At 40.6% G+C, this 25,497-nt stretch overlaps 1 protein-coding gene across 2 annotated transcripts in view; it reads left to right on the top strand.

Moving 5' to 3' along the window:
* nup210 (nucleoporin 210) overlaps positions 1-25,043 on the top strand; it is a 36,185-nt gene extending 11,142 nt beyond the window's left edge. Inside the window, exons 12-40 of one of the 2 annotated variants that reach the window (XM_054791688.1) lie at positions 63-218; positions 1,420-1,618; positions 3,079-3,224; positions 4,471-4,689; positions 4,824-4,997; positions 5,097-5,289; positions 5,474-5,580; positions 7,186-7,290; positions 8,209-8,310; positions 8,444-8,572; positions 8,791-8,918; positions 8,989-9,124; positions 9,204-9,266; positions 10,409-10,588; positions 10,664-10,744; positions 10,825-10,956; positions 11,303-11,461; positions 11,736-11,827; positions 11,946-12,123; positions 12,597-12,772; positions 16,075-16,295; positions 16,413-16,549; positions 17,187-17,301; positions 17,854-18,000; positions 18,889-19,139; positions 19,236-19,440; positions 23,419-23,538; positions 23,814-23,891; positions 24,186-25,043. In XM_054791688.1, the coding sequence (XP_054647663.1) occupies positions 63-218; positions 1,420-1,618; positions 3,079-3,224; positions 4,471-4,689; positions 4,824-4,997; positions 5,097-5,289; positions 5,474-5,580; positions 7,186-7,290; positions 8,209-8,310; positions 8,444-8,572; positions 8,791-8,918; positions 8,989-9,124; positions 9,204-9,266; positions 10,409-10,588; positions 10,664-10,744; positions 10,825-10,956; positions 11,303-11,461; positions 11,736-11,827; positions 11,946-12,123; positions 12,597-12,772; positions 16,075-16,295; positions 16,413-16,549; positions 17,187-17,301; positions 17,854-18,000; positions 18,889-19,139; positions 19,236-19,440; positions 23,419-23,538; positions 23,814-23,891; positions 24,186-24,289 (4,233 nt within the window). In that variant the 3' untranslated portion in view covers positions 24,290-25,043. Of the gene's footprint in view, positions 1-62; positions 219-1,419; positions 1,619-3,078; positions 3,225-4,470; positions 4,690-4,823; positions 4,998-5,096; positions 5,290-5,473; positions 5,581-7,185; positions 7,291-8,208; positions 8,311-8,443; positions 8,573-8,790; positions 8,919-8,988; positions 9,125-9,203; positions 9,267-10,408; positions 10,589-10,663; positions 10,745-10,824; positions 10,957-11,302; positions 11,462-11,735; positions 11,828-11,945; positions 12,124-12,596; positions 12,773-16,074; positions 16,296-16,412; positions 16,550-17,186; positions 17,302-17,853; positions 18,001-18,888; positions 19,140-19,235; positions 19,441-23,415; positions 23,539-23,813; positions 23,892-24,185 lie in introns of both variants that reach the window. The other variant, XM_054791678.1, reaches the window with a different exon arrangement.
* The last annotated feature ends 454 nt before the right edge of the window (positions 25,044-25,497 follow it).

The raw sequence follows: 25,497 nt of genomic DNA, 5'->3' as shown, positions 1-25,497 counted from the left end.
TTGTGAGTACTCAATGTCAATGAAGGTGCGTGTTTCAGTGTTTTTGTTAATCTTGTGGTTAGGCAACAGGCGGCAGTGGAAATTTCAGCTGGTCTTCCTCCAACACAGCTGTGGCCACAGTGACTGTCAAGGGTGTGATGACGACAGTCAGTGACGTCGGCGTTAGTGTTGTTTTTGCTCATGATCTGCGCAACCCACTCCACTTTGGACAGATGAAGGTATGATGACTTGGTAGAACAGCATTGTAGCTAACCCATTCACTTCCTCAGTGACTTGAACAGATTTGATCAATTTTGAATTTTTAGGCATTGAATTATGACTAAAACTAAGGTTTGTATGTCAGCTGAGAGTTATATTACCTCTTTCAAACACAGTGTGAAGTTGTAGGCTTTTCCTCATGTTTTCTTTAACATTCATCATTGAATGGTGACATTATATATATATATATATATATATATATATATATATATATATTTATTTATTTATTTATTTATTTATTTATTTATTTTTTTAAATGTGTCAATAGTAATACCACTTAAACACAGCTGATAGACCTTGCTATATGCTTAGGTGCTCAATCCCCTTTGATTTGCTGAAATAAATGCATTAACAGCGGTAAGTAATTTATTTCATTAATTAATTTTACATATTTACTTTATTTTGATGTGAACACATCAAAAATAGTGTAGTTCCAACAACATACAGTATGTATCTCCAACTCACAACGCATCTGTAGTCCTCCTTGAAATTACGCATCCTTCACTACAAAAAAAACCTACAGTATTTAATCAGATAAGTAAAATAAATAAACATAAAATAAAGTAAATAAAAACACAAAAATAAGTCAAACCAAACCAATAAAAGAAAACAGAGAGAAGAGAAGAGAACAGAAGATGACACAGATGAAAATGAGTGCATTACATGTTACTTGGCCACGGTACTGCTTATGTAAAAAAACAAAAAAGAAGAATGCCAAATTATTAAGGCTTAAAAAGCCCTGATTCTAGGTAAATGCGCCGTGGAGAGTTCCCCCTCATCAACTGGGTAACTTTTTTAATTACTAGTGAGAAGGATTTATATTAATGCAGATATTAAATAGCGTTTCTTTTCACCAGAGTATTCAAAGCAAAACACAGTTTTCACTTTTGGGAGTAAATATCCAATTTTGGCAGTGCACAAACTCTCCAATGTAGTTTTAGCTTTGTTGTGCTGTATTCTACATGCACATTCTACTTATTTCCTTAAATGTGTAATTTAGAATTTATTGAAAGCTATTTAAAAGCCCGTTTAAGATCACTGAAAAACACTGAAGATAATTTCACACATGAAAGCAATTTAGTGCAAGCAGCCTGATATACTGTGAGTACGCAACATAAATGATTAAAAAATCCCAAACCATATATACTGTATTTCTTTTAGGTATATGTTGTTGAACCGGTCGCAATGGACTTCGCTCCCTGCCAAGTGGAAGCCCGGGTGGGCCTGACTCTGGATCTACCCCTCAGGATATTTGGCCTCCTGGAGGAAGAGGGGATGGAGCGCGTCATGTTGAGTGACTGTTCCCACTTTGACCTGCAGGTTGATGAGGAGAGTCCAGGCATCTTTCAGCAACTGGAAGGTAAATCCACAAACACATTCTGTTGTGTAGCAGCTGCTGACCTGTGTAAAGGGGAAGCACCACCTCCTCATGTTGCAGACTCCTCCACTTACAGGAGGATTGGCATTGACAGTTTGTCAATGTGTACTACAACTGGTCACACAGTGTCTCTCAGATTAAATGCCAGCTGGAATAGAAAGGGGTTATTTGGGTTCATTTTGTTGTGTTTGAGGTTAAATGTGTGCTTTCTTTTGCTCTCTTTTGTATTCAAAAATTGTAACAGTGGATATTTCACCCATTTACATAATTTGGCTGGAAAATAAAAGTATTGCCTCACATTTTAGTTAATTAGTAGAATTTTTTTTTTAATTACGGTAAAGCACCGTGTATTAACCGCACCCCCATTTTCAGGCTCACGGCGGGGGGTGGGAAATTTTTAGTTCATAAATGCTTGCCAACTCTTTCATCTCAAATCAACATGCGTAAAGGTACTAAGCAATTTCAAAAAAAAGAATAAAGGAGAAATCTGAACTTCGGCATCTACATCTTTAATATAATGGCTAAGCACAGATTAATAATAATAATAATAATAATAAAAAATCAAAATAAAGAAATTTGCAATTTTCAGAGATGTTTTGATATCTTATCTTTCACTGCTTCTCTTTTTCTCTATTATTATTTTTATTGCATTGCTTCAGTGTGAATTTGAATAAACTCCAACGTTGTATTGTATTTTACAACCGCTAAAGTCAAAGCAACTGTCTGACCCACAGATGACTATTCTAAAATGGGCTTCTCGTCAATTTCTCCCTCTGGTCACAGACCTGTCATCGTGTATAAACCGCACCCCGATTTTTTGCTTCTTACCAGTGGAAAAAAAAGTGCGGTTTATACACGGTGCTTTACGGTACATACAGTATATATTAACAGGCAGCATGGTGTAAGAGTGGTGAGTGCATCTCCCTCACAGCCATGAGGTTTTGGGTTTGAACATTGGGTTAGACCTCGTCATGCACAGTAGAGGGTGCATGTTCTCCCCATGCATGCATGGGTTTGCTTGAGGTACGCAAGCTCCCTCCCGCATTAATTGGAGACTAAATTGCCCATACGGGTGAACGTGGGTGTGAATGATTGTCTATACAGTATGTGTCGTGTGAATGACTTGCGAACAGTCCAGAGTGTACCCCTCCTATCAGCCAAATTCAGCTTTGGTAAGGTCCAGCCCACTTGTGACTCTGGACCGGATATGGGGATATTAGGGGGGCTAGTGTCATGTTGAAGCAATTAATCTTTTGAAATTAAAACTTTTTTCGAAACTGTATTTAGAGACCTGTTAATTAAAAAAGTAACCTGGCATGACAAAAGAGCCTTTTTCTATAGGGAGATAAATGAGTGTGACTGTGTGTACAATTTTAGTTATATCTACATTTCCGTTTTGCTGCTTTTGTGTGTCCCCTAATGCTTATTTTTCTGCTATGCAGGTCGAATGGCTCCAGGCCTGGGGCACTGCAGTGGGGTGAGAGCCAAAGCCCTTGCCCCCGGCTACACCACACTCTTGGTCAGCTACATCCATGGCAACGTTCACCTCAATGCCAAGATCACTATTGCAGCCTATGTTCCCCTCACTGTGAGTGTGAATCATTTGTCATTTTGACAGTTTGTACACATTGAAGTGGCTTGTATTTGCACACATTGAATTTGTTCATCTAACAGCAATCTGAAGTCCCTTAAATGCTACTGTACACTGACAGTGTCTAGCAATTGCAAACATGACCTGAAACCATTGTTTTGATTCTGTCTTATTCTTCCCTTAAAGAGGCAATTAGCCTTTGTCCTCTCAGGCAGCAAAGCCTCATGTGCACGCACCTGCACATTCATACACACAGCCTGCCCTCACAATCGAGACAGAAATGCGATCATCAGCGACTGTTCAAATCCTCCCCTCTTGGATTTCTTCCAGGCTCTATGCATTTTAATTATGCATTATACGCTTGCTAGTCTGATTTATACGCGCACGCCTCTGTATTGCATCGGAATGAGACCGAGTCTCTAACAGTTGTTGAAGAATGCAAAATTCAACAGTATGACATGTTTTGATCAGGTGACAAATGTCCCAATGTGGAGTACACACACATTTGTTCTTCCTGAGTATGACATCCAAGCTACATCATGTGTTTAGATTTTGCACTAGTTTTTAAATGGTGAGATTGAAGTATAGTTTTGTTTGTTTTTTGTTTGTAACTATTTCAGATGTTTTAGTAATGTCTTTCTGCTTAGTTCTGCCAAGTTCACCCACTTTTGCATCTCTGCTCTGTGATACCATTGTGAATTTCCGAAATAGACGCTACTACATTTTGATAGAACTCATATGCAGTGATCGTGATTTCACAAATCTTAAGTGACTTTGATCAAATGTAGAATAAGCTTCTGCTTGCACATTGACACGGCAACAGCTGTTGAACTCAGATGAAAAAAAAATAGACACAGGTTGAGAGCGAGTGTCGCTGGTAATACTGCATGCAGGTACGATTGAAAGGTTTATAGTGTGTGTAAAGCACTAAGAGTGATTCTGTTGCTGCCTTGCACACTCCCACTTCCATATTACGTGTATAATCATTCACAGTAGCGATGCCATAGATCGGTCTGATAGAGTTCTGGCTGCCTGTGTTCCCGCGAGACAGCTTTTTTTCTAAACGAGAAATATTGTTACTTTTTAATCTCGAGACCTCATGACACCCACACTGTCCTTGAATTTCAGAATAACAACCATGGGCTGTGTTTGCTTTGAATTGCTATTTGGCTTGTAAGTTAGCTGCTCTTATTTAAATAATCCTTATGTTTTAATTGATTGTGTTTATTATGTCCTGTGGCAGGCGATTGACCCTGTATCTGTGGCTGTAGTGAGTCTTGGTTCCTCCAAAGACATGCTGTTTGAGGGTGGCCCTCGGCCATGGGTTCTGGAGCCCTCAAAATTCTTCTGCATGTTGAAAGCAGAGGATGAAGAAAGTGTGAGCCTTACTCTGACTAGCCCATCATCCCATAATTACAACCAGCACTGGGTCAGAACAACATGCAGGGTCCTGGGAGAGCAGGTGACATATTGATACTTGATGTTATACAGGGTAGTGTTTTCTTCTTGGGCATAATTTAGGGTGTGAAGAAAGACACCGTGGTGTCCCCGTCATTATGTTTGTAGTGATCATAATCTGTTATCATAATTGTACAGCTGCTGGACGTGAGGGTGGGGAACAAAGCCAGTGTGACCAACCCTTTTCCCGCTGTAGAGCTGACATCTGTAAAGTTTGTTTGCGCTCCCCCGTCCCGCCTCAATCTGGTCCCAGTGTACGCCGTTCCACCGCTGGACCTGCCATGCCCCCTGCTGCAGCAGAACAAACAAGTGGTACGCATGTGGTTTTCTCTTGAGTCTTGTAATGGTGGTGTTTTTGTAAAATGGTACCTTTTTTAATAATGGATTTATTATGTATATGTTGCTTTGAAGGTACCCGTTTCAAATCACCGGAACTCTGTTTTGGACCTTGCAGCTTTTGATCAACAAGGACGGAAGTTTGACAACTTTAGCTCACTGAACTTGGTGTGGGAATCAACTAAAGTGTCCCTGGCCAGTATTGAGCCCATTTTCCCCATGAGTCTTCAACTTTTTGAGGATGAAAACAAACAAAAGAAACTGCATGGTAAAACTTGCTATCCTTTTATGAAATACAAGCCACTTGCCGTAAGATAATTCTCAATCTCATAAACTTCCCATTAGAATATTTTTCCCTACGTGTATATCCTTTTCATTTCTGTACATTTTTGTGATTGCAAAACATATTGATTGCCTTTTGTGTAGCAATTACTATTTGTCATCTGTGGCAGGACGTCAGACTGTTGTTGTGCATCATCAGTCAGGGATTGCTGCCGTCACAGTGACAGCGCTGGATTACCAGCTTTCACATATCAAAGCAGCAAAGGTTCACAGTCGAGTAAGTGTCCTAATTCAAATTTTGTCTGATCAGTTTGCTCCCAGCTGTGGCAGTGGTCCGCTGGCGCAGGCAAGGTGGTGAATGGCGTTAACTCTTTGCAGTGCATATCTACAGTATAAGGGTAACAAGTACTCAAATCTACAGTGATTTTTAAATTTTTTTTTTACTTTTAGTAGCCTTTATTAAAGATAATATCCAGTGTAATGCCTTGTGCCAGTCTTCAGATGACGTTAATGTATATACAATGGAGTGAAAAAGTGTTTGCCCTATTGCTGATTTTTTTTTTTTTTTTTTTTTGCTTCGTCACACTTAAATGTTTCAGATCATCAAACAAACTGAAATAATAGTCAATGACACCACAGCTGAACACAAAATGGGGAAAAAAATAAAAATCCAAACCAATATGGCCCTGTGTGAAAAGTGATCCCCCCCACAACATAACTGAGGTTAATTGAGATCTATCAGTCTGGAAAAAGTTATAAAGCCATTTCGAAGGCTTTGGGACTCCAGCAAACCACAGTCAGAGCCATTATCCACAAATAATGGCGAAGTGGTGAACCTTTCCATAAGTGGCCAGCCCACCAAAATTACCCCAGGAGCGCAGCGACGACTCATCCAACAGGTCACAAAAGAGCTACAGGGCTCACTTGCTTCTGTTAATGACAATGTTCATGACTCCACCATTAAAAAAAAAAAAAGACGCTGGGCAAAAATGGCCTACATGGCAGAGTTCCAAAACAAAAACAGTGCAGAACAAAAAGAACATTAAGGCTTGTTTCAATTTTGCCAGAAAACATCTTGATGATCCCCAAGACCTTTGGGAAAAAACTCTGTGGTCTGACGAGACAAAAGTTTAACTTTGTGGAAGGTGTGTGTCTCATTTAAAAGTAACACTGCATTTCAGAAAAAGAATATCATACCAACAGTAAAATATGGTGGTGGTAGTGTGACGGTCTGAGGCTGTTTTGCTGCTTCAGGACCTGGAAGACTTGCTGTGATAAATGGAACCATGAATTTCGCTATGTACCAAAAAATCCTGAAGGAGAATGTGTTCATGACCTCAAGCTGAAACTAACTTGAGTTCTGCAGCAGGACAATGATCCAAAACACACCAGCAAGTCCACCTCTGAAGAGCTGGAGAAAAACAAAATTAAGACTTTGGAGTGGCCTAGTTAAAGTCCTGACCTGAATTCTATTCAGATGCTGTGGCATGACCTTAAAAAGGCAGTTCAAGCTGGAAAACCCACCATTGTGGCTGAATTGCAACAATTCTGCAAAGATCAGTGGGCCAAAATTCCAGTTGTTGCTGCTAAGGGTGGCCCAACCAGTTACAGTATTATGTTTAGGGGCCAGTCACTTTTTCACAGAGGGCCATGTAGGTTTGGATGTTTTTTCTCTCTTTTTATTAATAAAAAGTTTCATTTAAAAACTGCATTTTGTGTTCGGTTGTTGTGTTGTCATTGCCGAATATTTAAATTTGTTTGATGAGCCGAAACATTTAAGTGTGACAAAACAAAAAGTATGATAATCAGGAAGCACTTTTTCACGCCACTGTATATGAATATTTATATGTATTCATTCTGTTTCAACTTTTCTTCTGAATAGCAAGACCCTTTGACGCCCGTCTCAGCAACATTGGAGCTCATGTTAGTAGAAGATGTGAATGTTTTCCCGGACACCTTGATCATATACAACCACCCAGATGTGCGGGTAAGAGATGACCTTGATGTAATTAGGTTTTATTCCACTGTTACATGAATGTTTTGTCTGTTTTGAGTAATGATCATTCTCCAAAACAACTTAATTGGAACTCTGGTTTCCTCCCACAGTCCAAAATCATGCATGTAAGGTTAAATGGAGGTTCTAAACGGCTGATAGATGTGAATTGTTGTTTATATGTGCGCTGTTATTGACTAGTGACCAGTCCAGGGTCTATCCTGTCTCTCATCCAAAGTCAGGTGGGATAGGGTCCAGCTTACAATGACCCCGACTGATGATGGTGTTTGACCCTGCTCACTCTTCTCAGTGGGCATCTCTTGTACTAATCCTTGATAATGAAGGAGACGTGTTAATCAGGTATAGGGATTAAATAACAGCTAATGAACTGTATAAAAGGATTTTGGTTGTTAATTGTTTATTTTTTTCCTTGGACTCCCCCTTCGCATCCACTCCAGCGATTGCTAGTCTTTCTGGGGTCCACCATTAAAATGATTCATTACATTGCTGTAACAGTCTGAATAAATTTTTTTTTAAATAAAATCCGACCTGCCAAATTTATATACAAAGTGTATCACAATATGTCACAATATGTTCAGAAAGAAAAATTTAAAAACCAAAAGGAATAAAAAATACTTGGTATATTGCATATAATAGGAAGTGGCTTATTCCTTCTATTTGATGCTCTAAAAATAACAGTCGTTGGAAAAAAAAAATGGGTGACCTATTAAGACACAAATTATTGTGTAATTGATTTGGATACTTCAGTTTTTCAGAAAAGGCATGGCGTTTACCGGAGAGAATCACTTTCTTCTGGATGAATTTGTTTAGTCCCAGTACAACTTTGAGTGACGATTCAAGGCTTTAAATTGTGTGTTTTTTTTTTTTTTTTTTTTTTTTTTTTTTTTGCAGGCTAACTTGGCCTTGCAAGAGGGGTCAGGCCACTTTTTTCTGAATACCAGTGTTAAAGGCATTGCAGATGTGGTATTTCACAAGGCCCAAAGAACAGCTCAGGTAAGGGGTAATATCTGGAATTAAATTTAAGTAATGAGTGAAAGGTGAATAGAAATTGTTAAAATACATCAGTGATCCAGAGTGCTTATGCTGCCAATTATAATATTTCTGCTGGATTCCTTTGTGTCCCCAGATTGCTCCAATTCACCCGGGGGTGGTGCAAGTGATGGTTCATGACCTCTGTTTGGCATTCCCAGCACCAGTCAAAGCCACAGTGCATGTTTCTGACATCCTAGAAGTGAATGTGAGAGTGGTCGACAAGGTCAGTTTCCAGTCTGATAATCCCTCATCCTGCTGTATTCCTGCTGTATTATCAGTAACCCTCATTCCATACGTGCCTCAGTGACATTTGAGCACTTAATATGTTTGTTCTGGACTGGTCCTTAATGTCCTTTGGCTTGCCCTTCCTGTGAACCAAAATGGTGATTTATTATTTTTTTTTCCTCCACAAATGGCTGGCCTCATTTGTCTCATTTACAGGTGGAGATCGGTAAATCGGTACGATGTTACGTCAGAGTGTTGGATGATAACAAGAGGCCTTTCCCAGCCAGCTATTTCCAATTCATGAATTTGAAAGTCAACGCAGCCTCTTCAATAGTTTCATTAATGTAAGTGACAACTTCATATGTTGTTGTTGAGAATATGTAAAGGTTTGTGTGTTGATGCCTCTTCTTGTAGACCAGTGGCAGAGTCCACAGAACACGACACTGCTGTTTTCCTCGTGAAAGGTGTTTCTATTGGCCAGACCAGTTTGTCTGCTGTCATAGTGGATACAACTGAGAGAAAGATTTCATCTGCTCCTCAACAAATTGAGGTATTTTTTGTTTGTGAATGTTATTGCTGTCTTTATTGCCCTGTCATACCAACTGGAAACTTTTCTTTTTTTTTAATAGGTATTTCCACCATTCAAGCTCATTCCCAGGAAAATGACTCTACTGATTGGAGCAATGATGCAGGTGTGTCTGCTACTGATGCATGTGCTGGCAGTGGCCAGCCTCACTTTAACTTGCCAGCAGAGTTCATCTGGTCCACAGTCAATCTTCCAAAAGGGACCTTTGCCAGAGTTTATCTGGAAGACAGCATTGGTCTCATAGCTGTCCTTTCCAGCGCCTCTTTAACTGGACTGTCACTCTCATTAAAAAGCACTGCCATCTAATCAGGAAGCCATCTAATTACCTAACATTACATTGGGTAATATACAGTGTTCCGTCGCTCCATCGTGGTTAACCTTTAGTGGACTCACTGTTTCACTGATTTTTTTCAAAGTGCAAATTTAGTGGGTTTTTTTTGTTTTTTTTTTGTTTTTTTTTTTATATATACAGCATATGAACGCTGTTATAGGCCAAGCCTGGCCCTTTTAAGAAGAATTGCATTGTGGGAAGTTGAGTGTTGAGGTTCTGTGCAGGGTGTCTCGCTCTATTCTCTCTTCTGTCTGCACCACCCATTGTCCTCTGCATCCTGATTGGCTGTAGACCATTGTCAATCCATCTCCTTCATGCCGTCTCGTTGTGGTCATGACCACCAAACTAGCTAACCGTGTGAACTGTTTGCTAACTGCCAATACTGTAAACAATAGAAGAAACAGAAGAAGCTAACTGTGTGAGGAAAATACGACGACAGGCGCATTATGTTTTAACAAAGATACAAAAATGCTACAGCCAAACAGCGCCATGACGAAGAGGCACGGTCATAGGGGCGTGAGTCTTAATAATTTCTTGTGTCCAGCCTAGTAGGTTGATCATTAAAATGTTAATGCCCATCTGAGAAAAAGTGTATAAAGTGTATGGTGAGGGGTTTTACAGCCTTAAAACATATTTAATAATTGTAAAAATATATATATATATAATTGGCTACTTCACGGATTTCACTTATTGCGAGCCATTCGGGAACCTACTGTATATCCCATGATAAACGAGGGACCACTGTACACAAGTTATGTTTCACTTCAGAAAGTTCATGTAATGATTTTTGCTGGCAGTTATGTAACAGTAAACTTAAGTATGAGAACTGTTCTTAAATAATGGTGTTGCATTCCAAAATGTCTGCTGAGGGAGTCTTTTTTCCATTTTCCTGTCTGTCAATCTACCTTTGCTTCTAGATTACATCTGAGGGTGGCCCTCAGCCTCAGTCCAATATTCTGTTTTCCATCTCCAATGAGGATATTGCCTCTGTAAACGGCATCGGTCATGTCAGGGGTGTGACCATTGGTAACGTCACTGTGACCGGAATGGTTCAAGCTGTTGACGCTGAAACGGGAAAGCTGGTTGTTGTGTCTAAGGTAAATAACATGATGGGGTGATGCAGGTGAGTTAGTCAGTTTCTTTAACCAATACAGTAAAATGTGTGTCCTCAGGATCAAGTAGACGTTGAGGTTGTGCGTTTGACGGCCATTCGAATCAGAGCTCCCATCACGCGACTAAAGACCGGAGCGCAGGTACAACTTGTACATCAAATAGCCTGTTTCCGCTGATAAAAGATGTTTTATAATTGTTTCTTCTCAATCTCCTTCTATAGATGCCTGTATATGTGATGGGTTTAACCAATAGTCAAACACCTTTTACTTTCGGTAATGCTGTGCCTGGCCTCACCTTCCACTGGTCCACCAGCAAGCGGGATATCCTAGATGTCCAGCCAAGACACACTGAGGTATGTTGCTCTCAAACGCCGTTTCTAACACTGAGGCATTGCTATTCTTGGCTATCATTTTATCAGATGAACTTCCAACATTCTGCATTTAAACAATTAAATACAACATAAATTTGTCACAGTAAGATGAGAAGATACATTATTTGCAGCCCTTGTGACCTTAATGGTTAATTAAAATGTATTAAATCCACCAAAGTGGTCAATGTAAAGACATAACAACTCTCATTACATACCCATTATTCACTTGAGTTTTTAGGTGTTTTTTTCCCATTTATTTGATGCTGTAAAAAGAACAGTTTGCTGGTTGTTCCTGCTTCACCATCACTGTTGTCTTCCAAACCCTCAGGCTAATGTGGAGCTCAGCCCCGAGCACAACTTTGGCATGGGTGTGACTGGACAAACAACAGGCCGGACAGGGCTCAAGGTGGTCCTCAAAGTTGTGGACCCGGTAGTTGGTCAACTTGCTGGTAATCTTCCAGAGCTCAAAGATGAGATTCAAATCCAGGTACAACTCTAAAACACATGACCTAATTTCCTGTGTGCTATGCTAGAATGCGTTCCTTTCCTGAAACTCCCCCCCACTCCCCCATTTTAACAACATTTGAGGCTACAGAACATCATTGAGCTTTGGAACATCAAAAGTTGTTAGCTTTGTGAGTGATAAGACGATGAAAGATTATTGCACCCAATGTCACAATGTATCAGACTGTGACATATCACTTCAAAAGCAGTGTAGGTTCGCTAATAATAGTGCTTTCACAATGTTTGCTTTGATTAAGGTCTATGACAAGCTGCACATGGTTAATCCCAAAATCGAGGCCGGAGAGATACTGATTGCTCCAAACTCGGTTCTAAAACTCCAAACTAACAGGTGAGTTCCACATCCCTTTTCTGTCAGGTTCATTTTGGAAAGGCACCACACTGATTTGTCCTAGAAATAATACACTCTTTTGGAGTCGTGTGTACTTTGAATTGTATTGATGTCTTAGGGATGGAATGGGTGCACTGTCTTACCGGATGCTGGATTGCACTGACCACCAGCTTGTTATCGCGCAAGTTGACAATAAGGGCTTCCTCTTCTCTGGCTCGCTCACTGGCATATCTTCACTGCTGGTCACCTCACAAGAGTCCTTTGGTGTCAATCAAACTCTCACCATTGCAGTAAAGGTCAGTTCGAGAGGCTTCCTGTCTGGCTTTTTTATTTTTTTGTTCATGCAGGGCCTCAGTCATCAAATAACCTATCAATCTGCTTATTAAGTTTTAAAGGAAATACAGAAATACAGTATATTATCACATTATAGCAGTATGTGAGTGGTAGATGTGGAAAATTGCATTAAGTTAAAAGCAATTAAATAATATTTTTCCTGTTTACTGTTTAGTTGCTGTTAATTCTGCTGTGGTCATTTTATGTATTGTACACTGAGGCAGCATTTATCTATATAAGAAGTGTATTTTTTTTTTTCTTTTTTTTTATTGACGCATATGTCTTTCCTCCAACCTCACATACAGTCAACATTCATTCACAATCACACAGTTTCCTACTTGCTACATCCCCTACTATGTGTTGTGTTAACAGTTGTATTCAGTGTTAAGGTGACATTATCCCTGACTGCAATGCTACCTTTATCCTCCTCTGTCAGGTGGTGCCTGTGTCCTACGTGCGTTTTAGCACCAGTCCAGTGTTGCACACATTCACTAGAGACAGCCTGAAAGCCCTCCCCTTGGGAATAGTCCTTACCTTCATTGTTCATTTTCATGCCAGCACTGGAGAGGCCCTGCACAGCTCCAATAGCCATCTCACCTTCTCCACTAACAGGTCAGTCACCACTCTACCTCCAGATCCTATCAAACCTTCTTGTGGTTTTTACTGACGAGTGTGATGTCAAAGCTATGGAAACACAGTTGACTGAAGCGTACAATGTCAACACATTGTCTTTTCTCAAGGACCTTGGATAATGAACAAAATTTTAGGTGGATGATTGACTGTAAAAGTGTAATTTTTTCTCAACCTTAACTGCGTGATTGATGCATGCAGGTAATTGATTTTTAATATGTTTCAATATATAATGCTGGAAGTAATCTCCAAATAGAAATTCAAATTTCACTCTGTTATATATAGTGTTCCCTTGCTCTATCGCGGATTCGCTGTATCACAGATTTTTTTAGTGTGTTTTTTACAGCGTATAAACATTGCTACAGGCCGAGCCTGGCCTTTTTAGAAGAATTGCATTGTGGGAAGTTGAGTGTCTCTCTTTTCCCTCTCTCGTCTGCCTGCACCGCCCATTGTTTTCTGCTTCCTGATTGGCTGTAGACCATTGTAAATCAATCTCCTTCATGCAGTCCTGCTATGTCTCCTGTGTGATCGCTAGCTTACTTCCTTGCTAGCTTGTAAATGAATCTTCGGCTCATCTGTAGCAGTATGTTTTAACAAGGATACAAAAACGCTACAGTACAGTGGAACGGAGCCAGGACGAGATGGCACGGTCACAGGAGTGAAATATGCATAAGCGACTTAATATTTTCTTGTGTTGATCATTAAGGTTTTGAGAATGTTTAAACAAGAGAGAAATGTGAGAAAATGGTATTGCCTGTCTGAGAAAATTGTATGGTTTTACAGCCTTAAAACATACCTAATTGTAAACAAATAAAGTTGGCTACTTCGCGGATTTCACTTATTGTGGGCTATTTTGGGAACCTATCCCCCGCGGTAAACGAGGGAACACTGTACCATAATTTCCAGGCGATAGTGCACACCGGTATGTAAGCCTCTCCCACTATATTCAAAGAAATAAAGATTTGTACATACCGTATATAGGCCGCACCTGTATATAAGCCGCAGGTACATGTGGTAACACGGATATTTAGTACACAGAAAGATTTTACACACAGATTTTTTTACAGAGCGTGTAACATGGCTAGTTAAACAGTAGCCAACCAGAAGTCATTCATCACCGTCCTGCTCCTCCACCTGGGAACTTTAACCACTCAAGTCGTCTTGACTAGCACCACAACTGAGCAGCCTCATAATTCCTTCGTCACACACTTTGTCAGTCTCTCTCTTTTTCGTTGTCACTCTTCACTGTCTCCAGGCAAATTATCCATTTAGCTCTTCATTCAGTCGAGCCTTTCGAAAGCCATTGGTGATAGTGGACGGTTGGCAGTCCAAACAGAAGCTGTAATAATTCTACATTTGATCAAACTTACTTAAGATTTGTCAGAATAAAACACGATCGCTGCATAAGACTTCAAAAGGTGATATTAGCTTCCTCTTTACTAATCATGTCACTCTTTCCTGAAGCTGCACTCTCTCATGGGAAATGTAGTTTTTTAGCCATAAATCACTGTACCAGCCACAGGGTTCAAAGCATGAGGGGAAAAAAAAGTTACACACCGGAAATTACAGTATTTGTGATACATGCATTTCACCACACTGAGAACCAGACACCACACATGAGGCAAGCAAAGATGTGTCATAGTGATGGGGTGTGAAAATGGTGTTGAGCTGAATTTGAGTGGGTTTAGTGCGTTGCTCAAGGATACCCTGGCAGTTGTCAGGAAGCAGATTAACATCTCTCAACAAAGCCAAGTCCTTGTGGACTGAACTACGTTCTCAAATTGGGGGCTAAATTAGTCAACATTTTTTAAATGAGTTGCTTGCTAAATAATTCAGAGCTCATGAGCACTGTGGAACCATGTGGGGGGTGGTACCTTGCTACATATCATTACAAGGTGGGATGAGTTGGACATTTCCAGCTTGTAACTACTAGCATTTCATTAAAAAGCCATGAATAAACAAAGCCATTTGCATCCTCCAATCAAAATTCATGCAAGACTGCTTAACATATGGGGTGGCGGGGGGCTGGATATGGATTTAATGCCTTTCATGCAACAAGATGCAATATAACATTCTTAAATGTTTGAGCCATGCAAGTGAACCACTGTATTATATCTATTTTATCTTAACTACTTTAATGGTATACTGTATATCACTTTACACCACATCTGGCCCTGCACCGTTTTATGTGATCCACCTGGAATTAATCCACAAATGCGGGTGTGGGTTGCGTGACACAACTTGCATCGCACTGCCCTCCCATACCCATGTAAAGATGTATAAATGAGTGTAGGGGCAATTATGTAATGCTGTGTTTCACAGTAACAGCCAGCTTATCTGAGGGCTACCATAACTCAGATGTTGCCTGCATTGAAATCAAGTTTAACACCCTTGGTATAAGTACATATGCTACATCTATGTACATAAAAAATAATTTGCAGATGTCCACTGGATTGCCTAAGCATGTATTTTTACAATTCTGTGCAAGTCCTTAGGTGGACCATAAAATTCCTAGGTTTTAATAATGCTCTCTGCTTTGCAAAGATGGTACATTAACATCTCAGCACAGCACAGGTATGGCTTGGAGTCACAGCAGACACTCCTTGTAATTCACCATGTTAATTTCCCTCTTACTGGCTTCACAAGGAGTTGTTTCCACCTCAGCTACCGAGTGAGTTCAATGAATGGCAGTGTTGGGCAGGGAAGTGCCATCTGTGAGGGCCTCGTCATCGGTCTTCACAATAAAATGATTCTATTACGGTGTACTCAAGGTGCTGACAGTCACCTTTTAGGGAAATCAAAATCAGAGTCGTACATGACTGATGCTCTTGAGACAGAAACAATAGACTGTGATTAAATTCTTTTAAAATATCCAAAGAGGCAATTGGTTTTGACAGGTACCTCAGCTGGGGAGCAGTTTGTCCTGAACAGATGCTTTTTAGATGGAGGCAGAGAGAAAGACACTTAGCTGAAGAATGTCTACAAACCAACTTCCTTTTCTGTTATTACTGGTCACATCATTTTTGTTAACTGGAATAATTTCCATTGGGAATGTACCAGGTATGTGCATAATACAATGTGACTGCAGCTGTCTGTTTTTATTAGTTCAGGCTTGGAGTTGAGCTTAGGGAAACTTAGAAACAAAAGCTAAAAAAAATTTAATATTTACTCAAGTAAACACTTAAGTTGTATCTGGTTTGCCATCCATAATATGAGTTGTGCCCAAATTGCTATTCCGAAGTACACATTTCAAAGTTCTGCTTGCTGCTTTTGTTAATTGTCAGGGATGATCTGGTGCAGATGTGGTCTGGGCCTGGTAACCACACCTTGACTGTCAGGACGGTCAACGTGGGCCTCACACTGCTGGCAGTGTTTGACAGCGAAAACACTGCGGTGGCAGACTATATTCCGCTTCTTGTGGAGCATGCCATCGATCCGCCAGAGGCCCAGAAACTTGTAGTGGGAGATGTAATTTGCTTCACTGCGCACCTGGCCAGTCAAGATGGTAAGGAGTATGGAATGATGTAAAATTAGTCAGTTTGTGTGTGTGTTGCTGTAAGGTCTTCCACATTTTCAGCAGTTTTACTTTATCACCTTGCATGCAACCTCTTCTTTTCTGCAGGTGGCCACGGCACTTGGAGCTCCTCAGCCAATGGTGTGCTCCAGGTGGACCCCAAAACTGGTGCAGCTGTAGCCAGAGACTATGGGACAGCTACTGTGTACTATGAGATATCTGGTGTTTTAAAAACATACAGAGAGGTATGCCGTTTTGACAGTAAAAGCGCACTTAGCTGCAAGGATTCACTGGTGCTTAGTGATAAATGAGCTTTATTATTTTACTCCTGGCAGCCATACTTTTGATGAATGAGTCGCAAAAAACTGATTGTATTCTAATTATGTAAATTGAACTCCTGGTTGCTTTTTGACTGTCAACACCTGTCCCTTCTCTAGAGATTTTGATTGCTTCTGCCTTCGCATTTGCCCACATCAATCCTGAGCAATATACCACAATGAGATGAGAAGTAGAATAAGAGCGTAGTCACCCCCTGCCAGGCGTAGACTGATGGATTGTGTTGAACGTGTGTGCATGACACATGAGCATCTTTGAGATGCTCACACATGAAGTAGGGAGAAGATGAATTGGTTAGTTTTGTGCATGGCCACACCTCCATGTCCTTAGCTGAATGTAAGATGTACATTTATACAGATATCTCTTTTGTAGATGTGCAAATGGAATATTGCCTGACTTTGTGATATCTACGTTCTTGAGGACATTAATCTGTCTGTAAAGTTAGGATTTAATGAAATTGTATCGCAGACGATAGCAAAGCTTTAAGATTAGATGAGTTCCAGCATGCATCTTATCATTTCTTTGTCTTTTTTTTTTACTGTTAAGGTTGTGGTGGAGGCAGCCACAAAGACTGCAGCAATGGCACAGGCTTCACCTGTCAGAAATGGCAAGGAAACTAAAGTCCTGCTCACCACCAGAGTTCAAGGAAACAACCTCATTGGTACTAAAGCGCCTCAACTTCAAACTTTTAGCATCTGCACATATAGGATTTAATCATTGTAACCAAAATCAATTCCAAACAAGTTTTTCTTCTAAAGTTTCTATTAAAAGTTTCCATCCTCTCCCCAAGTATAAAGTAAGTATTAGAAACAACCACCATACTTCCTTTTTTTAAAGAAATGGGCATAAAACAAAATAATAGAAGCGTCACAGTCACTTGTTCAGGTGAGGAGCTGTGGATGGTCACTATTGTAAAGACCCGAATAACTATGCTTTCCAGGTTGAGCCTTGCGATACTCTCTTAGCATATTGATATAAACTGAAAGAAGTGATGAAAGACTTTACTGTGTTCAGTGTGATCACTGGAAGGTTCTGTAGAGAACATTTTTGATAGAAGTATATTGCATGACTCACCGTATCAAATGCTTTCTACACAGCTCCTTCTACCTCTCCATTAATCTAATTTAGTCTTGATTACTTCCGCTGTTTTGAGTTGATAATTGTGGTGTGTATTTGCAGCCCAAAGCTTATTCCAGTGTGTTTTACCCTGCAGGAACCTGTTCCTCTATCCAGACAGAGGCCATTGCACAACTGCAGCCAGAAACTTCTGTCACCTGCCACCTCAGTTTTACAAGCGATGCTGTTGATTTCCCTGCAAGCAGCGTCTTTAAATCATACACAAGCTTTGACCCCAACATTGGTATGTCTTGTCCAAAGTCTCATTCCTACACTGAGAATATTATGCTCCACAGCGGATCATATATAGCAGGGTTGTCGAAAGTGCGGCTCGGAAGCCATTTGCAGCTCGCGACTGTTTTTTTGTTTTTTTTTTTGCCCGCAGTGCATTCTTCAGTAATTTTACAAGAATAAAGTGGAAAATGTTAAGAGAAAAAAGTTGGAAGTCGTAACACTATGAGAAACAAACAAAACTAAATAAGGTTGTAATTTGGGGAAATTTAGGTTGGGAGGGGAAAGTTATAACATGGGAATAAAGTCAAAATATTATGAGAATAAAGTCATTAATATTACAAGAAGAACATTATGATTATGATGAAAGTTGAATTATTTAGAAAATTATAAAAAAACAAACAAAGTTAGGTCTAGTGTTCATATGTACGCTTCAGGTAAATACTGGTTGCAGGCAACAATCAATATCTACTTTGCCAAAAGGAGTGTATTTAACAGAGGCCATAAAGGTGCCATCTTGATGTATTAAGCTGCAGAGGCGCCCTGATGCCTGAAAGCCTGTCTAATTGTGTTTGGGACTTCACTCTAGTCACTGGCTTATCTCTGAGGGAATCCACAACATGTTCAAGGCTGCAACCTCTCCGCTAATTCCAACTGAGGTCTTAACAGGAACATGTGACTGCAAATGACCTTTCACCTACAAATTCAGAGATTAGAGCAGAGTGGGAGTTGACTCTTACTTGCTAATGTATTGGGTAAAACTAATTCTCCCTTCATGGGGATTATAGTGCTTAGGTTTTATTCTAATGTTATTTTTGATTCATTTTAAACTTCATGAACACCAGAGCTGACACTGACGCTTCATCTTCTACCTTCTGTTTACCTTTTGTCCTTGCCACAGGCTTCTACACGTGTTCCATGACCTTGCAGCCAATGGCGGACCAGCTGACCAGAGTTCTCAGCATGTCCATGACCAACCTGCTGGTGAAGGCTGGCCTGGAGGGCAGTGCCTTCTCTGGGGAACAGGCCAGCGCCAGACTGCCCATAGAGCCTGGCCTCTACTCGGACCTGACTGAGCTGCTGCTCTCAAACCTGCACTCATCAGCGGAGCTCACAGTTTTCGGTCCAGCTGCTGCGCTAGCAGACATGGAGGTCAGGGACAACTTTTCCTTCATATGTTTGACTCCTTGGTTTATGTACGGAAAAAGTAATGCAGTGTTTTTTTTTGTATTTTTTTTGGTGTTTCAGGTGGTGTCCAGTTCTCCCATTATTGGTATTGAAGAAAGTGAGGTGCACAGCGGCTTCACTAGTTTCTCAAAGTACACCGTCAGTGCTGTGAACCTCCAAGCAGCTGGCTCTGCCTCCATTACTATCAGTAGTGCCTCCTTGGGTCAGAGTCTCATCATCCCGGTCACTTTGATACATGTGACTGATCCCAGTGTTAACGTGCAAGGTCAGTTGTCCTCTCTGACAAGTCACAATTTGATGTCTCCTAAAATATTGAGAGCAGTGGCTCCCAAACTTTTCACAGTCCCGTACCACTTGAGACATTTGACCTGAAGCCATGTACCTCCTACTCATTTACACTTAAAAAACATAAGCCACAATAAAACATCTTAGTTCGATATATTCAATTTAGGGCTGTCAAAATAGTGCGTTAATGGCGGTAACTAATTTATTTCATTAATTACGTTTTCTTTTTGCGTAATTAATGCATACGCGTCATGGCAAGCCATGGCTCTCTGTTATGACGGTAGACAGCAGCACAGTGTAGCTCCCCACAGAGTCTGACGCTCTTCTTTATTCTGACCTGAACACATCAACAGCAATGCAATTCCAACACCATATATGTGTCTTCAACTCCAAACAAACACGTCTCTGGTCCATTCGTCATTGCAACAACACTTCCTCATTGTCACTAAACAGACCGCGAGATGCATTCACGGACACTCCGAACATCACAACAACGCCTATATTATGCTTGTATGTGTGGTCTAAATAAACAGCAGCGATAAAGGCATACTGTAAATGAGAAAAAATCATCAGCATGACCCAAAATTTGTGATGGGAATAAACTGACTCATCTAAATTGCATGTGATGTCACCAAGCTCAAATTATCAGATCCCTGTCCCCATGATACCCAACCACCTCTACAAAATGTCTAATCCACTTGTGATACTCTTCCTCATCTCTCACTCAAACACAGCCATCATCATTTACAGCGGGAACACCACTGCTGCCTTTTCCACTATTAGAAGTGTATTTCCTGCTGCACATTCCGACGCGACTGTCCCTATTTCCGCCTTTTTTCTTTTTTCTTTTTTTTTTTTTTACATTCCCGCTACCCCCCGTCACCATAGCGGTCTTCTAGGAGAAACATATGGCTCCTCTGGGATGTCCCCTCCTACGACCCACACAGTGAAGCTCCAAAATGTGCTGCTTCGCATAGCGGGCAGACGCGCTGCTGCGAGCAGCCGTGAGCTTCCGCGTAGCGGCACTTCAAACTCATTAAACTCCTTAAGAGTTACGAAGTGAGTGATAAGAATATCCAATTCATGTTTTTTCTTTGTCTTCCTGTTTAATTATACGAACGATCTAGAGACGTGTGTGAGTTGGAGATACATACTTGATATAGTGTTGGAATTGTACTGCTGTGTGTGTTTAGGTCAGAATGAAGTTCTAAAACGATGTCAGGCTGTGTGACTGTGAGGACGCTCCACTGCTTATGGGGACGGACCCGTCTGTCGTCATTACAGATCGTGCTTGCTCTGGTGCGCATGCGTTAATTACAGAAAAAAAATGTACGTAATTAATTAATTAAATTCATTACCGCCGTTAACGCATTATTTTGACAGCCCTAATTATTTTTAAAAAAGAAACTAATGTTACACATAAACAACATTATGAAAACAATGGTAGATTAAAGTACAGAAATCAGTCAGGAAATCAACAACACAGTGAGAGGCTTATTACTGAGCAAAATGAACATATAAGGTCAAATAGCATGAGATTATGCACCAAACAAATATGCACTCAGCGCACACACACACACACACACACACACAGCACATTATTAAAGCTCATCTCTGTACATTTACGCACAGCATTAACATTTGTCAACAGGGACGAGGTGAAAGGAGGAATAGAAAATACACGTCTCTGTGCAGCATCGGAGAAAGCCATACACATAAGGCTCAATCTGCGTCATATGGCACCCAGCTATGGTGCATTCACGTACCGCCAAACAAAGTGGCCGCAATGCCCCCCAAAAAAGACACATTAGTGAAGCATAAAGAACATAAACATGCAAAATGGCTTTCTAACATAGTCAGTGCATCCAAGAAACAAATGACAGGGCTCATACAGCTCGGAGAAATGCACTAATTAGTCACAAGACCACGCAAGATGACCAGCTCTCATTTAGCACACAATATAGATGAAGTTTTCAAGATTAAATACTTGCGGGCCTATTCTCTCATTTTGTTGTGTGTTTGGAGTTAAGATGTTTCCTTTACTTGTATTCTCCCATCCATGTGTGGAAGTTGTCAATGAAGGCGGGCTTATGTTTTACTTCACGGTAGTATATACACATACATTATGTGGTAGAAATTAAATTGGTAGTTTGCAGTATATTGTATATTTATATTTTTCAGTGTACTTTTCTTAAAAGGAAAGTTAAAATTTTGTCTCGTCTCTTTCTCGTAGACCCAATCTTGTGTATCGTCTCATCTCGTGAACGGAGTGTTTCGTGACACCCCTACTTGTTATGTAGTGTAGCGGCCCGGAACTCGTGTGATGTTAAGAGTTCCGTTTAGTCCAACTGTTGACATCAACGTGTCAGGAGGTGCTTTATGTGTGGGCACGATCGAGGAGAGTGGCAGTAGACAGTCCGCTACATTTTACTCTTACTCTGCCAGCTACGTTCTTGCTGATCCCTCTGGTGTAGTTGTGGCCGACCTCGATCACCTCCTCGTCCTTTTTATAGCGTCTGACAGATGCTACAGGATGTATTTTATATTAAATAGTCTCGTAGTTCAAACTGTCAGACCGATAACCACCGAAAATAGCTTCCCTGCTCCCTTTTGCCAACGTAACGCGGACCATTTGTCGAACATCAGGAAGGCAGCCCCTGTGGATGTAAACACCTTTTACCTAGCAATTGAAGCGATCAGTTACAGTGGTGTGAAAAAAAAATTGACAAATTAAAATATCAGTCAATGACAACACAACTGAACACAAAATGCAGTTTGTAAATGAAAGTTTTTATTCCTAAAGGAGGAAAAGAATTGAATTTTTTTTCCTCCCTTAATAATAATGTTTAATTTGAAAACTGCATTTTGTGTTCAGTTGTGTTGTCATTGACTAATATTTAAATGTGTTTGACTTGAAACATTTAAGTGTGACAAACATGCAAAAAAACACTTTTCCACACTGACAATCATCACTGAACCATTTGCGTTCATTTCAGATGAATGGATGGTGCAGTGTAAAGACTACAAAAATGCAGGTTGATAATATTGTCCAGAAAATAAGGGAGGAAGAAAGAACGTAAATAAAATGAAAAAAAAAACTTTGACAGCAGCAGTTTGAATAGATATAGATTAGTATGTACCAAACTTCAAGTGCAATATCATGTTTCAGGGGACCGGTCCTGCATAGCCAGTATCCACTCCGCTCTGCGCCTTTTCCCCCCTTACGCACATGGGAGAATAGGCCCCTTAATGCACAACATTATCATCAAACTTACTTATTTGTTCATATTATGCACAGTCCTTTATTCTGCACTTTGCAGGGCTCTTGACATGAGGTGTTCAGGTGCATTAACTAACTGTGTTAAACGGTAATGTAGTCAGGCTGTTTAAAATTTGTATTCATGTACCCCTCCATTACCTCAATTTGTTCTGATTCCAATGCGACCCACATAACCAAATTTTGAGATGCATTGTCCATGCCCGCCCTGCGATTGGCTGGCAACCAGTCCAGGATGTACCCTGCCTCTCGCCCAAAGTCAGCTGGGATAGGCTCCAGTATACCCCCATGACCCTAAAGAGGAAAAGCGGCATATAAAATGGATGGATGGATTGCACATGCCTGTGCTGTCTTTGAGTGACAAGCTGCTATTGGAAAGCTTTTTGCAGCAGCAAGCATCATCATGTCAGATAAAATAAGTATTCATGTCAGAAGGATTTTACACAACAAGCCACGGCAGCAAGCACAACGCTGTCATTAAGCATTAAAGACCACAGGTATTGTTCTGCTTTCCATCTGTGTGGCTAGTTTTACAAAAACAACCGTCTTTCCATTCAAATTTCATGGCTGTATTGACGCGCTATCGCTTCCCTTTGCTGTAATTAATAAATGATACTGTGTTGTACATATTCCCAGCCTTTGGCCGAGGCTGTTATCTCATCCTGTGCTCTCTCATAGCAGCTGCTGCAACACTTGTTAACATGGAGGGGGGCCTCCCACTACCCGACTTTAAAAACTGTTACCAGATGATGCTGTTCACCCTGTTCGCCCTGCTTGCCGGTACAGCGATCGTCATCATCGGTACGGTGCCAGCGCCTGATGTGTTCCTTGTCATGTTCCAGGATATAGTGGTTTTACAGTTGTTGGTTAATTCCATTTGGATTGATTCCTCTGTTCATCAACGCGAGTTTTCCCGAGGAGGATGCCCGATGGGATCCATTGTGGCTCTCTTCAACCACACCATTTTAGTTTCATTATGAAGTGAACGGTTTCTGATGCTCTTAGTCTCACTGAGCACATGATGCTGTTGTGATTGTCTGAAGCTTTTCAGTAATGTCGTGTTTTGTCTCCCGCAGTTCTCCACACAGTGTTCTCTCCCAAGCAACAAACATACCCCCCTTCTTTCATCCAGAGGACGCCGCCTCCTATCACTGGTAGGGCACACAGTCCCTCTGATGCTTCCTGTCAAAAAAATAATGTGTGAAAGAAAATGGAATGAATACAAATCTGTCCAAAATGTCAGTCAGCTCCTTCCCTCGCATCAATCAGTGAGGATTGCTCAGCCTCACTTTTACAGACTTCAATTAAACAGAACAGCTGACTGTAACTCTCGAGCAGTCAGATGAAAGTGTTGAAAATGAGCGCTCTGTTTATATAAGATCGACTGTTTTCTCACATTCTGTATTAATGACCTTTGATTTTTCTCTCACACCTTCTGGCCTTTTCAGCCCTAGACTCTCCAGTAAAGAACTCCTTCAACCACTCCATACCTTCGGGGGATTCAAACAGCAGCCCCCGATTACGTCTCTATTCTCTGGACTACATGTCCTGACGAAGCCCTCATTAGGGTCCCTCCTCTCCCACACCATCACTGAATGTGCCTCATCCCCCTCGGGATGAACGCTGTGGGCTGCGAGTGCAAAATCACTGCATTTACATTTTTGGTACAAGACTGTTTTTTTTGTTGTTGTTTTTTTTTTTTTTTAAACAAATATTTTTTGTCCTTTCCTGTCGTGTTGTTGTACAAGACCACTCCATTGTTAAGTGAACATGTTTTGTTGCCTGCCTTACATAACCATGTTGATTGTTTGTGAAGCTTTTATTTCATATCACTGTCCATGTACACTCAGCTGGAACCACATTTTGTGAACATAATTACGAGAGAAACTATTCTTTTGTTGTAGCTTAAACACATACTGTAAAACTGTCCACTGAATACAGTCCCACGTGACGCATCCTCCAAATGTGCATTATTGGTTATTTTTAAATGTAGGAGTTGCCTTTTTAAAGGTTTGAGCCACGTTGCCTGCAGCTTCTGTTTAATTCAATAATGTGAAATGGTAAAAGATGTGAAGTGTTTTTCAGTGCAAACGCATCGAATGCGACAGCCTTTTTTGTTTGTTTTTTTGGTCTGTGCGAAAAATGTTAAGTGAATTATCTTGAATTTCTGTTTTTCTGTAAGAGGAATACTGTATGCATCATTATTATGGCTAAACAGCTTCAAACAGTGCTTTTTTCTGGCTTTTGTTGTGTGCTTTTGTAAATATGCTCCTGCCTTGGCAAATAAACGTCATTAATTTAAATTCAGCAGGTGTGGTATCATGTTACATCTATCAAATAGAAATCTGACCTTAATGTACATTTGACAAACTTGAATCCATCAATGACGCTACTGCATGGGTGTCCAAAGTGCTGAACAAAAGGAACATTAAGGTCACTTTTCAGTGTTGCCAGAAAACATCTTGATGATCCCCAAGACCTTTGGGAAAATACTCTGTGGTCTGACAAGACAAAAGTTGAACTTTTTGGAATGTCCCATTACACCTGGTGTAAAAGTAACACCGCATTTCAGAAAAAACATACCAACAGTAAAATATGGTGGTGGTAGTGTGATGGTCTGGGGCTGTTTTGCTGCTTCAGGACCTGGAAGACTTACTGTGATAAATGGAACCATTAATTTTGCTGTCTACCAAAAAATCCTGAAGGAGAATGTCCAGCCGTCGGTTTGTGACCTCAACCGGAAACCAACTTTGGAGTGAC

The sequence above is a fragment of the Dunckerocampus dactyliophorus genome, chromosome 1, assembly GCF_027744805.1.
Source record: "Dunckerocampus dactyliophorus isolate RoL2022-P2 chromosome 1, RoL_Ddac_1.1, whole genome shotgun sequence".
Classification (NCBI taxonomy): domain Eukaryota; kingdom Metazoa; phylum Chordata; class Actinopteri; order Syngnathiformes; family Syngnathidae; genus Dunckerocampus; species Dunckerocampus dactyliophorus.
The sequence above is the reverse complement of the archived record's forward strand: the minus strand, read 5'-3'. Positions and strand labels throughout refer to the sequence as shown.